Genomic DNA, 13,493 nt, shown 5'->3' with positions numbered 1-13,493 from the left:
TTTTTATCTTTTTTATATCCAGCAGTTAAAGCATATCTTTCTTCACTCTTGATAGGCTAACCTATTCTTTACTATTTAAGTTAATCAACCCTACCCTTTTAAATTTTCGTTGAATTCCATATTGGACATCATGTGGTCAATATGGAAAAATGGCTCAAAATAATACCTATACTTACTTTTTTTTTTTTTCAACTTCAGTGGGGTTAATTGACCCCATGCACATATATATAGCTCCACCCTTGTTTGGGAGGGTTTCTGCATTGGTTGAGCTGTATTGACTGAGTAGCTTCAGAAAAATTACCTAGCTGTTTCTATAAGCCTATTTATTTCAACTTAATTTATGTGCTTTTATCAAACATGGCTTTACAGCGTTCCAGGTTCCTCAGCTCATGTTACACAAGAAGTTACTGCAAAATTCGGGCACTTAATTTAGTATAAGGTTAATATCATTGGGTGACACACTCCATTGCTTCTATAAAGATTTGGCTTTTTGGTAACTATGGAATTTCTTTCGTTATTATTATTATTAGTAGTAGTAGAATTGTTGTTGTTAAACGATTATATCTTACCAGTTATTGGGCATGGTAATCTATTCTAACAAAGAGTTTTCTAAGAAAAGTTCAAGTATATAAGCCTTGGGGTTGTGTTGTCTTCCAGAACATGGGAGAATATTGAGGATGGTTGTAACTAATATCGTTTCCAATTCCATCAATTAAGATTATTAAATTATGATCAAGTGGCTACAACAAACCAACTCTGAGTTGATGATCAGAGGTGCACAAGAAAAATATTACTTTACTTTTATTTTTCCTGTTTTTAGAGAAATGGAAACTATAAAACACCCAATTTGCTACCTAGAAAATCAAACTGCTTTGATATGCTGTCTGTCTAGGACTCTAAGTACTCTTTATCTCAATAATATAAGCACTATTAATGGTGGAGTACTAAAAGCAGATACTGATATTAATGGGATCCAACATAATGGCTAAACAAACTAAAATTAATAGAAAAAGGATCTCACCAAGGCCATAACCTATTTCTAGATTCTGCAAGCTTTTTTTGATAGCTTCCAAAACCAATTTCCTGCTAAAACCCACAATGACAAAATGGGTTTTACATTGTTTCTATAGTTTAATGAAATAAGATTCAGCTTACCAAGGGAAAAACAAAGATGTATTACATTTTTAATTCCAGATAACCTTAGACAAGCAATCCTCACTGGAAATTCGTCCAATCTCTCTATATATGGCGGTATATATAGCTAATGTAGGGTGATTTGGCCCGATCTAGTAATAGGGGCACACGCGAACACGATCTAACTAGTAGGATGACAGCTCAGTCCGATGCATCAAGTCTGCAACGGATCGAGCTCGAATAACCAAACCACCTTGGGGCAAGTCCACCACGGGACGAGTTCACCTCGGTGCATGACCACATTAGAATCACCTCTGTCCCAAGGCACTTTGGCATTCGTACCAGGTAGGATCCAAAGGGCACTAGCTTGGGTAATAATGACCGACCACGGCATGGCAACCCCGAAAATCTTGCCACCAGATTTTGCGCCTCACGAGATCACGCCTCATAACAGCTAACATTATCTCCCTCGTCCAATTCAGGCAGAAGTGATGAATCTTATCAGTTGGCAGCGTTATCCCCAATTAACGCGAAAACGGACCTCATCGTGACGAGGATCCCAAAACCGCTCTGCGAAACCCACGAAGGCTCCACTCCCTAGGGGTGAAAGGTACACGTAATCTATGCTCTCTAGCTCTCTTGCATTCTTAGCTATTATCAGCTCGCAACGAAGTACTAACTTAAGCATCGGAGCGACCTCGCCGGGTAAGCAACCCCGAGTTCTCTTATTCGCTTTTTGCAGATTAACCGAGTTCGTCGTCTACTAGAAGCCAGATCACCTCAAGCTGGGAGCAGTCGGATTGCGCTACATCAATACCGTTTTTGTACTTCAACTTCTTCTGAGTTTCACAGGTGAACAATAAAATATGAAATTTATTGGAAAAGAACCTTAAATGGTGTTTGGAAGTGTGGGCATTTATTGGGATCGATTTTCAAAAAAATGCTCATGCTTTCAAGACCCATTTTTCACAAAAAAAAATGTTTTAATTTTATTTGGGAGTGTTTCACATAGACAGTGAGCAATACTATGTTGTTTGGTAAGGTGATTTTCATCATCGTTTTTCATGTATGTGCCAATAGGTAAGCACCACATAAGATATACGTAATCACCAACCAATCAACCATTGGGGGAAATGGTTCACCATGTATGAAACACCAAATTTGGTGTTTCATGCATCGGTGGGGTCCCGATTTACAAGGCATGTCCGATTTTTCAATAAACGCCTGAACCAAACAATGAAATATATGGACATTTGTTGAAATGCCTATGTGAATCTAACATGGCACCATTTTTTTTTTTTTGAAAAACGGCCATGGTTCCAAACATCCCCTTAATTAGCATATCAATCCCCATAGATTGAAAAAAAGAAAAACCAGGAAATAAAATGCCAAACCAGCGAGCTAGGGGTGTCCACGGTTTGGTTAACCAAACCATGGCACTTTTTTGTAAACCGAACCGATGGTACCAGTTTTTCTAATTCTCCAAACCAAAACTGAACTGGTACCACCGGTTAACCGGTCTGCCAGTTTCAATTTTTGACCAGTTTGGTTCTTTGATTTTTTATATTTATAATATATATTATGTAAATATATGTATAATATTATATAATAAATAATAAATGATATATAATATATTATAAATAGGTCATTATAAATATAATATAAATGAAAATATACTTATATATAATACATAGAAAATATGTGACATATATTAAAAATATATATAGCAATCGGTTCGATTAACCATCGATTTTTTTATAGGTTAACTGAAAACTGAACCGGTCCTTCAATTTTTTAAAAATTCCAAACCAAAATCAAATCGATCGATCCGATTAATCACATTTTGCAGTTCGGTTCGATTTTTTGATTTTTCGCTTTTTTATGGACACCCTACAGCGACGAGCTGGAGAGACCGTGAAGCACCCCGGTTATTATAGTAAATTTGCTTTAATCGCCTTTTCTCCTATCTGACACGGGTGTGTAGCGGTTTTGAAAATCCAAACTAAAATTTTTAGATTAATTAATAGTTTGTAAAATATGACATTCCTGATGTACCCATCACAGGCACAGACACCACAGATGACATTAGCAACATCATCTCCTTTATTTGAATAGATGCGGGTAGGGTTCTTGTGCGTGCAGTTGTGGTGTCCCATGATAAACGACCATTCCCCACACCCCATTGTCCCATGTATTGGGAATACGGGGGTGGGCTGTGGTGTGCCTATCGGGTGCGCTTTGTGGGGAGTTCATCCAAAAGAATAGGTGTGGGTAGGGTTTTTGTAGTTTTCGATAGGGGTGTCCATGGTTCGGTCGATTAATCGAATCATTGGCAGTTTTTTCAAATCTAATTGGTACCATCAGTTTTTCTTTTCTTTAAATCGAAATCGAATCGGTACAATCGGTTCGTCTGTTTTGGTTTTTGACCAATTTGATTTTTCGGTTAACCAAAAATCGAACCAGCCCTTTGGTATTTTCAAAAATATCAAACTGAAACCGAATCGATTGGCTTGATAAATCGCATTTTCCGATTTGGTTCATTTTTTTGATTTTTTGGTTTTTCATGGGCACCCCTCGGTAGGGGTGCTTATGGTTATATTAACCAATTTGTGGGTCTATTTTCTAAATCGAATTAGTAGTATTGTTTTTGAAAAACTAATAACTCAAACTAATCGGTCAATCAGTTGATCAGTTCGGTTCATCAGTTTTTCAGTTTTTTTTATATTTAAAATATATATTATAAGTAAAAACATAAATATATAATAAAAATACAAAAAATATATATAAAAAATATTATAATAAATAATATAAATATATAATTATATATAATGCATATATATATATATATATATATATATATATACTCGTTGATTTATTAATCGCCGATTTTTTATATTGGTTAACCAAAACGGAATCAATACTTTTGATTTTTTAAAAATATCAAAGCAACGGATTCAATTTAATCAGAATTTTCAGTTTGATCTTATGAGTTTGGTTTAAATTTTTGGTTTTTATGATCACCCATACTTGTGGGCAGGACATTGGAATGCCAATCTGTTATTTATCCATTTATGGGATGCATGTCACTTTCACAATCCCATTCTCTACAATACCGGATCTGCTCCTCACACAGGGCGTCTCATTGGTGCCTCACATGCAGATCGTACCATGCATTAGGAACATCTTGGTACTTATTAGTTATTATTGATGCAAAATGTTTGTAATGCACGGTGAATGTGCATGTAAGGCGCCTCCGTGTGAGGAGCAGTTCCCTTTCCATTCTCTACCCTCAAAGGAGTTGGGGTGAGGTCCCAACAGCCTTAATTTGCAGCTGTACATTGGCAAGATGTTTCCGATGTACAGATACAACGCATGTTGAGATGAGGTGTGGTGAATCCGTGTTGGGATTAGATCCGGTTTTCCCTGGCTTTTGTTGTTAATGATAGTTGATGACTTAAATTTGTAGTTATCGAGTTAGGCTAATCAGCCAACTACCAGCACCAAATATTCCGAAATCACGATTTATATTATAATTAAATGCTTAAGTAGGGTGAGTGTACATGATTCTGGGCCCAGCAAAATCAGGTGTTAGGCTCACACTCGCTCCATTTCAACCAAAAAATGAGGAAGTATGACTATGTCACTATGACTGGGGAGGATAGCGACTTTGTGAGAGATGCCTCCTTACCTCTTTACTTGTATGTTAAGGTTAACAACTTATGCCGGTGACGGCCTAACTAATTTTTGATTGCTAAATGAAACTTCTGTTAAGTTGCGTTGGATTGGAATCCATGGTGAGAGTGGAGATCCACCCAACACCTACATAATTAATTTAACATCTATGTATCAGCAGTCTCTTTGTGTTTGATTGAGTTTTGGGGTGTTTGTCAGATACGCAATCCAAACGTGGAAGCCAGATGTTAAATATTAAATGCTTTGTTGATCGGTTATGAAATTACCTGATACGTCAACGCGTTCAGCCGCATGCTACATAACATAAAATTTATCTTGTTTTTAATATCGAGCATTCATTGCGTTAATTGGGAAGAAACCATATATATATGCATGGTAGAAACGTGTTGATAAATAGGCCTTCAAAGAAAACAAAAATATAAAAGAGGAAATTATTTGGTGCAATACACTCTTCCTACATTGCTACCCACAGGACACTACAACTGTGGAACCAGATTTCCTACTCACTTATTAATCTATTGTGACTACAAAATGTAAAAACGATAACTAATCTACAACATATGCCACAAATACATAAAAACCCAAGGAATGCCGGTTTTGTTAGATTTGGTTTGGCCCCAACTATTACTTCTGTGACAATAGAGAACCACCTTTCCCCTCCCAATTGTATACAGTGTTTTTCGGTATTATTATTGATTGTATCCTGTGTTTATTTGCACCACTCTCAAGTCTGGGAGCTGACTCTTTCACTGGGTTTAAACAAATTTCTCCACCAGGACCTACTGACTACTGTGAGATGAGATTCCCTAAAATTAAATTTATGAAGTTTAATAAAAGATAGATGAGGAGGTCATGGGGTCCTCTCAACTCTCCAATATCAAACAATTTCTCAGCGATGCATGATGTAACCTCCCTCCCTCCCTCCTTTCCTGATAAAAAGCAGTTTACCATGCTATACGATTTTTAAATTGGGGACAAGTTTTCCACTTACTGACACAAACATTGAGAAAAGCTATGAGATCAGGTTTTCTGTTCACACCCCTTGACACAAACAAGAGAGACGCGCTAGTCGCTACGCATCCTTTATATATATATATATATATATATATATTTATTTATTTATTAATAAATAAATCAAACACAAAGACACAATGTTATATTACACATGGTAACCAACGACGACATGGTGTTTTGTGGGACACTGAATGTTCCAGGTGGCTCTCTATCTGACCTAGCTAATACCACGTGGTAAGTTCTGTCCATGATATGGTGATAAACAATTAATTAATAAGATGGACTTTTGCTTCCACAAGAAAATATTCCAGACGACGTCCACTTAAATCATAAATCATCAAGTTTATACTTGAGATTCTCATTCCTATGAATCCGCTTACAAAAGCGTTTAAAAGGTAGGAGGGGATAATCACATACACATCCGTGCATACAAAGCTGATGATGCAGCATGGCAGAATTAGTAGCTGTAGCACATAAATAACCTATTAATTAACATACCATACCAGACATCTTTGTCTCCTCGTAAAGTATTAATACCAACTTGGCTAATTGGCGAAAAAGCGTCCTTTCCTTGACTATTTTCTTGATCTAAAGATAAAAGGGAGTGCATACGGCCGGCCGGCCGGCCCCAGTGCAAGTTTTATCAGCTAATTAAGACAAAACCCAAATCATCGAATCAAATCAATATAGGATGCCCAACTCTAATGTAATAACTACTGATAATTTCAAAATGCTGCTAATTCTAAGTAGAGAAGGAAAAGAAGATAATAGATAAAGACGGGATGAATAAGAGGTTATATGTGTACAAGGTAAAACAAAAAAAAAACAAAAGGGGGCAGTCAAAAGAAAAGCATATGCAGGGGGTAAAACGAAAAGTAGCTTATCCGTACACATGTCGGGTACGGATGGAGTAGAGGGATAAAAACAGATTATACCTTGTTAATCAGTCGCCTGAACCTGAAGTGAAATGGACCTTATTCCAGTATATTTTATGTAATCAGACACGCAAAAGTGTGTAGACCGTAGAGCAGTAGATGTTGCACTGCACTTTCTGTGAACCTTGTTGGCAAGTTAAAAAGCATTCTCTCTAAATTTTCACTCTTTATATATTTATTATTCTTAATTTTTTTTAATAATATATAAGCCTCCCTAAGTCTAATTTCATTCATTATCATCGAACGCGCTTGGCAACTAATCAATACATGCAAACAGGGAATTAATTCCCCAATTATATATATATATATATATATACGTTTCAAAATTTGTATGGCATGTTAAACCAACGTTTTGATCAATCAAACTTATTTTTATTATTTCATACATATATACTCGATTAGAGGATATATTTTCATATTAAAGGCTTGAATTAATAGTATTAAATAAAGCAGACCTGAAAATTAAAACAATGGTGTTTGGGAAAAAGCAAAGTGTGCGTAGTTTAATTGTGAAAAGGTTAGTGCAAGTGCATGGGTAGGAAGTAGGAACCTTATCATAGGACGTTTCCTTTACTTGTTGTAGATTATTGGGGGACATTCTTGCGTAGCATCTTTAATTCCCCTCTAGAATGGTAAAAGTGAAGTTAGTGAGTAGTTTGGGTCTAGAGAATTATTCTGCCCTGCGCTTCTTTCACCCTTATTGCCTATTATTCTTTGCCAAAACAGGATGAGTTTACATCTTTAATCTTTATATAATATAATATATATGACCAAACTATGCATATCTATATACAGTTTTCTCCTAACATGAAATGTTGTAATATTCGTTTCTGTAAGCTTGATTCAACTGTATCTACGAGCTCTCGATCAAGACTCAAGTCGGGGTTATTTATTTTTGCCCTTCAACAAAGAAAAGAATACACAACGTAATGTACCGCCTTGTTTTATTCATAATTAATATATGTTGACTGTTGATTGATTCTTCTCCTAGCTCATAAATTTGCATCTACTTGTAATTTTTCTTAGGCTTTGAACTCCACCCTTTTTATTATATATGCTACATCACTTTCGTGGTCAGTAACTCTGATTTACTGTACAAAGTTTGGAAAAATAGAATTATTGAGTTGAGTTCAGGAATCCATCCATGTGGGTCACTGGCTTGCACGTTAAAGGCTAGCTTTAAGTAGCTATTAATATAGTAATGAATGTTTAGAAAAAAAAACATGTAAATAAATAATTAAGGAGATAAACATAAACTTTTATCATATATTATGATGAACGGTGATGGGGGGTTGCAGGAATCTCCAGAATGGCACAATGTTTGGAACGCTAAAGGGCCCCTACCTGTTCCTCTCACGAGGGAGCAAGTTTTCAGAGTAAAATAGTCCTTGCCACGTGTTCCAAGTTAGCTCACCCTTATTGGATTCGAGATCTTAATTTGAACCTCAACTTCAATCCATCAATAAATAAATAAACAAAAAATAATAGATGGAGGAGAGACCAATTATTTTTTTTTTTAAGTTTAAGGATAAAACAATTAATGGAATATGGCAAAGCATGGGAAAGAGTCAAATTTCTGGTGCTTGACATAAATAATGGGTCTAAAGCTCCTCCATTTTTATATTTATTCTTTCTTAAAGGCTTTACACGTTTTTATCTCTCGTTCGTAAATTGTTTTTAACCGTGTCACGTTTTTCTACTTCCAAAAATAAACTAAACCATGCCACAAACAACATTAATATTTATACTTTGGAAATTGGAATACATGACCACAAAGAAAACCCATCTTAGTTACTACTCATAAGTGTACCAGGAAAGTGGATCAAGGCATCAAGGTGGAGGATGTTAATTGGCATTTAACTAGTAGTATTAAAAAGTAGTCAAAAGAAGATAAATATTATTGTTCAAAGATGTCATTTATAATATATCTATCAACCGGATTTTTTTGGTGAGGGAACCGAGTCCGAATGGATCCAAAAACGACCTTCTTTTTTTTATTTATTTAATTTTGAGAATGAAAGCCTCTTACTCTTCAGCAGAAGCGCGTTCATGTGGAAACTCGGACTTCGGATAAAAAGACTCGAGAAAACCAGTCTCAAGTTTCATCAATTAACTTATATATATATATATAAAAGAATCTAATGGTCCGTAAAAAATATCTGACTAATGGACCTGAGTGGTCAGTCCTAGCAGCTGCCCAGCTCTCGCGGTCAGTTGCCCCCAACGCCTCACGGGCAGCTCCAAACTCCAAGACGCCAAGACCCCTTTCTCTCTCTCTCTCTCTCTCTCTCCTTCTCCCCCTCCCTCCTCCGTCCACTACTTAAACCTTTCCCTTCGACGATCCGTCGGTCGACGCCACCACCTGTAAGGGGAAGGTGGCGCAAGATAAGGTAATCCGCCTATCGCGTGATCGAAGCAAGTCAGAGCGGGAGGGGATGGGTCAGGGGCTCAGTTGCATTGCTACTCAACAGCATGGGCTCTTCACTGCCGTTCAGGCTGGAGACTTGGATAAAATTCAACTTCTGTTGGAGCGAGACCCAAGTCTCCTGCATCAAACCACTGTTTTTGATAGGCTTTCTGCACTCCATGTAGCTGCTGCAAGTGGTCAGATCGAGGTTGGTTTTAGCTCTGCTTTACTTTTTCCTCTTTATTTTCTTTGAGTTTTGTTATTTTCATTTTCCTTCGCCTGCGCTTCTGATTGTTTTCCCATTTATGATGGCGGTTAATGGTGGGCAGGTTCTTTCTTCGATTTTGGATCGATCTATTCACCCAGATATCTTGAATCGTCATAAACAGGTAAGCCTTTTTCTCATAATTCTGTGGCTAGATGGGATTTTGTTCTCTTTTGGTCGTGAAATGCTTCATCTTTTCTCTTTCTTCTTCCCCCTTTTTTCTTTCCCATTTTTGCTATGTTTTTTCTTAACCTCCTCTTATTCTTATCGGTGTAGACTCCGCTTATGTTAGCTGCAATGCATGGGAAGATCTCCTGCGTGGAAAAGCTACTTCAAGCAGGGGCGAATGTATGTAAAATTCCATTCTTTTTTCTCCATTTACTCTTTTTTTTTTTTCCTGTTAAAACTTGAACTTGTATTGATGAAATTGATATGGTTTTCTTTAAAATCTATTAGATTTTAATGTTTGATTCTCTTCACGGAAGAACCTGCTTGCATTATGCTGTGTACCATGGACATTCCGACTGCCTGCAAGCCATTCTAGCTGCTGCTCAATCGACTTCTGTTGCAGATTCTTGGTGGGTATTTTTATTTTATTTTTTTTCCGGTTTTGTTTTCGCGTCTTCTGCAGAGAATTGTTTCAAGGCTTGATGGGTCATGATCGCAAGTTCATTACATTCCGTTTGTTTGATTATTTTGTGGCTGGGTTCGAATGACAGGGGGTTTACGCGGTTTGTAAATGTTAGAGATGGTAAAGGAGCAACGCCATTGCACCTTGCAGCCCGACAGAGACGGCCTGATTGTGTCCATATCCTGTTAGACAGCGGAGCTCTTGTATGTTCTTCGACGGGTGGATATGGGTAAATAAACCCTTGCAAAGTACACTCTTTTCCATGGTTTCCATGATAGTTGCTTCTGTGGCATTGATCAAGTCCTAATTGCAGCTTCCCAGGGAGCACTCCGCTTCATTTGGCAGCTCGTGGGGGCTCTTTGGATTGTGTCCGTGAATTGCTTGCATGGGGAGCGGATCGGCTTCAAAGAGATTCTTCTGGGTAAGCATATATGTAACTCATGTTAAAGATATGGTGAATGTTTGAATGGTGATGTTTGATCAGGTTCAATCTAGAAATTGAAATTATTCCCCGGATAACTGTAGTTAAGTTCTAGCTCAACATTGGTGAAATAATTAGTTTCGTTTCATCCCCTGTGTGATCTATAATTAGATCTGTTTGGTCCAAGAAGTATCTGCAGGAGCATACGAAATGACAATCATGGACTAGACTGCAAAAACAACAGGAATTTCTAGATTTCCCAATACTTCTGCCCTTAATCTTATTTGAATGATGTAGACTTATGCTCTTTCTTATCGGATGAACGAAATCATGGGTTCTAGTTTAACTGAACTGTAATCCTGGATGTGTCTGCAGAAGAATACCATACATGGTTGCCCTAAAGCACAAACATAGAGCCTGTGCTGCCCTGCTAAACCCATCGTCGGCAGAGCCTCTTGTGTGGCCATCACCTTTGAAGTTCATCAGTGAACTTAATCCAGAGGCAAAGGTCCTGTTAGAGAGGGCCCTAATGGAAGCAAACAGGGAGAGGGAGAAAGACATCTTGAAAGGAATGGCATGCTCTCTTTCATCACCTTCGCATTCCGATATCAGTGTTGATGACAATGTGTCTGAGGTAATTTTTACGTTTTCCTTCTGTTTGTTTTTTTTTTTTTAAGGCTCAGTTTGGGAGAAGTACAAATACAAATATGTACAGTGCGCAAATACATACAAAATACAAGTTTTGCACTCTACATATTTGTATTTTACTATTTTTCAGGAAAATTTTCTTCAAGACTTGTTCTTCATGCATGGCTAGTGCCTAGTAGGAGTCTAGACAACCTGAAACTTAGACTGTCAATGATATCTAGGCTTTAGCCTCAGGTACCCTCCAGTTAGCTATTCAATTGCCTCAAGCTTAGGGCATGGAGAAATATTCTCTGCATAACATCCCATCTTTTGAACCATAGAAGCCCAAGTAACAGATGCACTTGCATATTGCAATCAAATTCACTCAGAAAAATAATAATAATAATAATAATCAATCAATCTCATGCAGGCCAGCGACACGGAATTGTGCTGTATCTGCTTTGACCAAGTGTGTACAATCGAGGTCAGAGACTGTGGCCACCAGATGTGTGCACATTGCACTCTAGCTCTTTGTTGCCATAACAAACCCAATCCCACCACCGCATGCTTGCCTGCCCCAGTCTGCCCGTTTTGCCGCAGCAGCATTGCCAAGCTGGTGGTTGCCAAGGTCAAGACGGAGAGCGAGTCGGACAAGGAGATCAACTCTTCGAAGATGAGGAGGGTGAGGAGATCAAACTTCAGTGAAGGCAGCAGCAGCTTCAAGGGTTTGTCAGCTGTGGGTTCATTTGGGAAGATGGGTGGCCGTGGTTCAGGGAGGATTGCTGCTGATAGCAACGATTGGGTGGACAAACCTTGATTCCTGGCAGTTATTATGGATGGACTGACCAAATTGGTGCAGGAATATCCATTTGGGTATATATGAAAATATAAAAATTTCAGTTAACTATGTAGATTTTGGGTAATGGAAAAGCAAAGGGAGGAGAATGAAAATTAAATAAAGCAAGAGGTCTTTTACAGGTCTGGGTTAGTGGGTCTTAATGTTGTAATCCTTGTTGTTTCCTTCAGATTGAAGAAGCAGTAGTCTTTTCGAGGGTTGTCTATTCCCTGAATAGGAAAAGAATTATCTTCTTGTTTTCTAAGAAAAACAGTTCACCCCGATTCATACATATGGCTGCTAGACCATAACCAAGTTGCCAACTCCTTTGCTTTTCGCACTTTTTTTTTAATTTTATTTCCGAAAGTCTTGCCATTTGTGTTTGCCTTGCCTATCTTCTGTTGTCTCCATCTATTGAGTAGGGGGGATGTGGCCTGTGGGTGTAATGTAATATTATCATTTTTTTTATATAAATATAATAAGTTACAGAGTAAAGCTGCAAAGCCTGTGTAGCTGCTAGCTATGAATTGTGTCGTGATTACTTCTCTAAATAATTACTTCCATTTTTGGGATAATCCTGATGTTTCCCTCAAATTTATAAACAAAATTTAAAATTATTCCATCTTTTTTTATACATGTAAAGGAAAGGAGATGGAGAATTGATAATGTCAGGATATATATCCTGATTTCTGAGACAGACTGTTGCAGATGAAGTAGGTGCACGTGAGTCTCTAATACTGATACTCTTGTACAATGTATACCCGCAGAATAATGCTCATACGAATGTTGAGGTAATTGGGGTAACATGTAGCCTAGCCTATGTATCCCTCAGTCAATAAGTGTGCTTTTTTTTAAATGAAGTGAGAGAGAGAGAGAGAGAGAGAACCAGAGACTCAGAAATAAAAGCATTGAAAAGAAAAGAAATTAGTGTACGCACCATGTGTCTGTGACTGTGACTCCGTTCCCAAGTCAGACAAAGAAACCGAAAGTTGGTGGTTCATTCCACCCGAGAAGGTATACTACTGAATTCCCAAGAATTTTCTTTCGAGAGTAGGATCAAATCAATATGAACATCATTAGAACTTCTAAGCAACCCTGGAGTGGAAAGTGTGTGCTTCAGTGAGGGAAAAAGAGAAAGAGACATGGAACTTGTTTGGGACACTCACAGTCATCCCCCGCTGCTGTGCCAGCTAGGTAAGGCGATCGTGGCAATAAGCGAGAGACGCTAATTGCATTAATGGTGCTATTAAAAGGGCATAACAATTTGCTGAATAGAAGTGAAACAGGCGTGTGATGTTTGAAACTAGGGCTGTTCATAAGAATGCCCAATCCGATCAAACCGATCAACCTGGACCGATCCAATTCGAGTCGGTTGGATTTTCATTAGAAGCTGTCAGTTTCGAGTTGGGCAAATATATAAATCGATATATTAGATTGGTTTTGGTTTTCTTGTGTGAAAACCGAAACTAACCCGACTCAAACTGAACTAGTCTTCTACTAGTTCGGTAATTCTTAGTTTGAGTAGTTTCCT

General features: G+C 37.7%; 1 protein-coding gene across 1 annotated transcript; it reads left to right on the top strand.

The window, feature by feature from the left end:
- The first annotated feature begins 8,823 nt into the window (after positions 1-8,823).
- On the top strand, positions 8,824-12,465 carry LOC148868093 (putative E3 ubiquitin-protein ligase XBAT31). The gene is made up of 8 exons (XM_088969497.1): positions 8,824-9,391; positions 9,513-9,572; positions 9,725-9,796; positions 9,905-10,026; positions 10,168-10,308; positions 10,393-10,500; positions 10,876-11,134; positions 11,558-12,465. The coding sequence occupies exons 1-8, from the start codon at positions 9,212-9,214 to the stop codon at positions 11,942-11,944; spliced, it is 1,329 nt and encodes a 442-aa protein (XP_088825623.1). The 5' UTR covers positions 8,824-9,211; the 3' UTR covers positions 11,945-12,465.
- The last annotated feature ends 1,028 nt before the right edge of the window (positions 12,466-13,493 follow it).

The sequence above is a fragment of the Nelumbo lutea genome, chromosome 2 (assembly GCF_056320005.1).
Source record: "Nelumbo lutea isolate HS-2025 chromosome 2, American lotus-T2T, whole genome shotgun sequence".
Taxonomy (NCBI): Eukaryota; Viridiplantae; Streptophyta; class Magnoliopsida; order Proteales; family Nelumbonaceae; genus Nelumbo; species Nelumbo lutea.
Note: the sequence above shows the minus strand (reverse complement) of the source record. Positions and strands in the feature narration are given on the sequence as shown.

Bases quoted from the DNA above. Each gene is read 5' to 3' on its own strand.
- LOC148868093 (XM_088969497.1), top strand. From the start codon at position 9,212: ATGGGTCAGGGGCTCAGTTGCATTGCTACTCAACAGCATGGGCTCTTC. The intron at 10,309-10,392 runs GTAAATAAACCC...TCCTAATTGCAG, and splicing joins TCTTCGACGGGTGGATATGG to CTTCCCAGGGAGCACTCCGC. The intron at 10,501-10,875 runs GTAAGCATATAT...ATGTGTCTGCAG, and splicing joins CTTCAAAGAGATTCTTCTGG to AAGAATACCATACATGGTTG.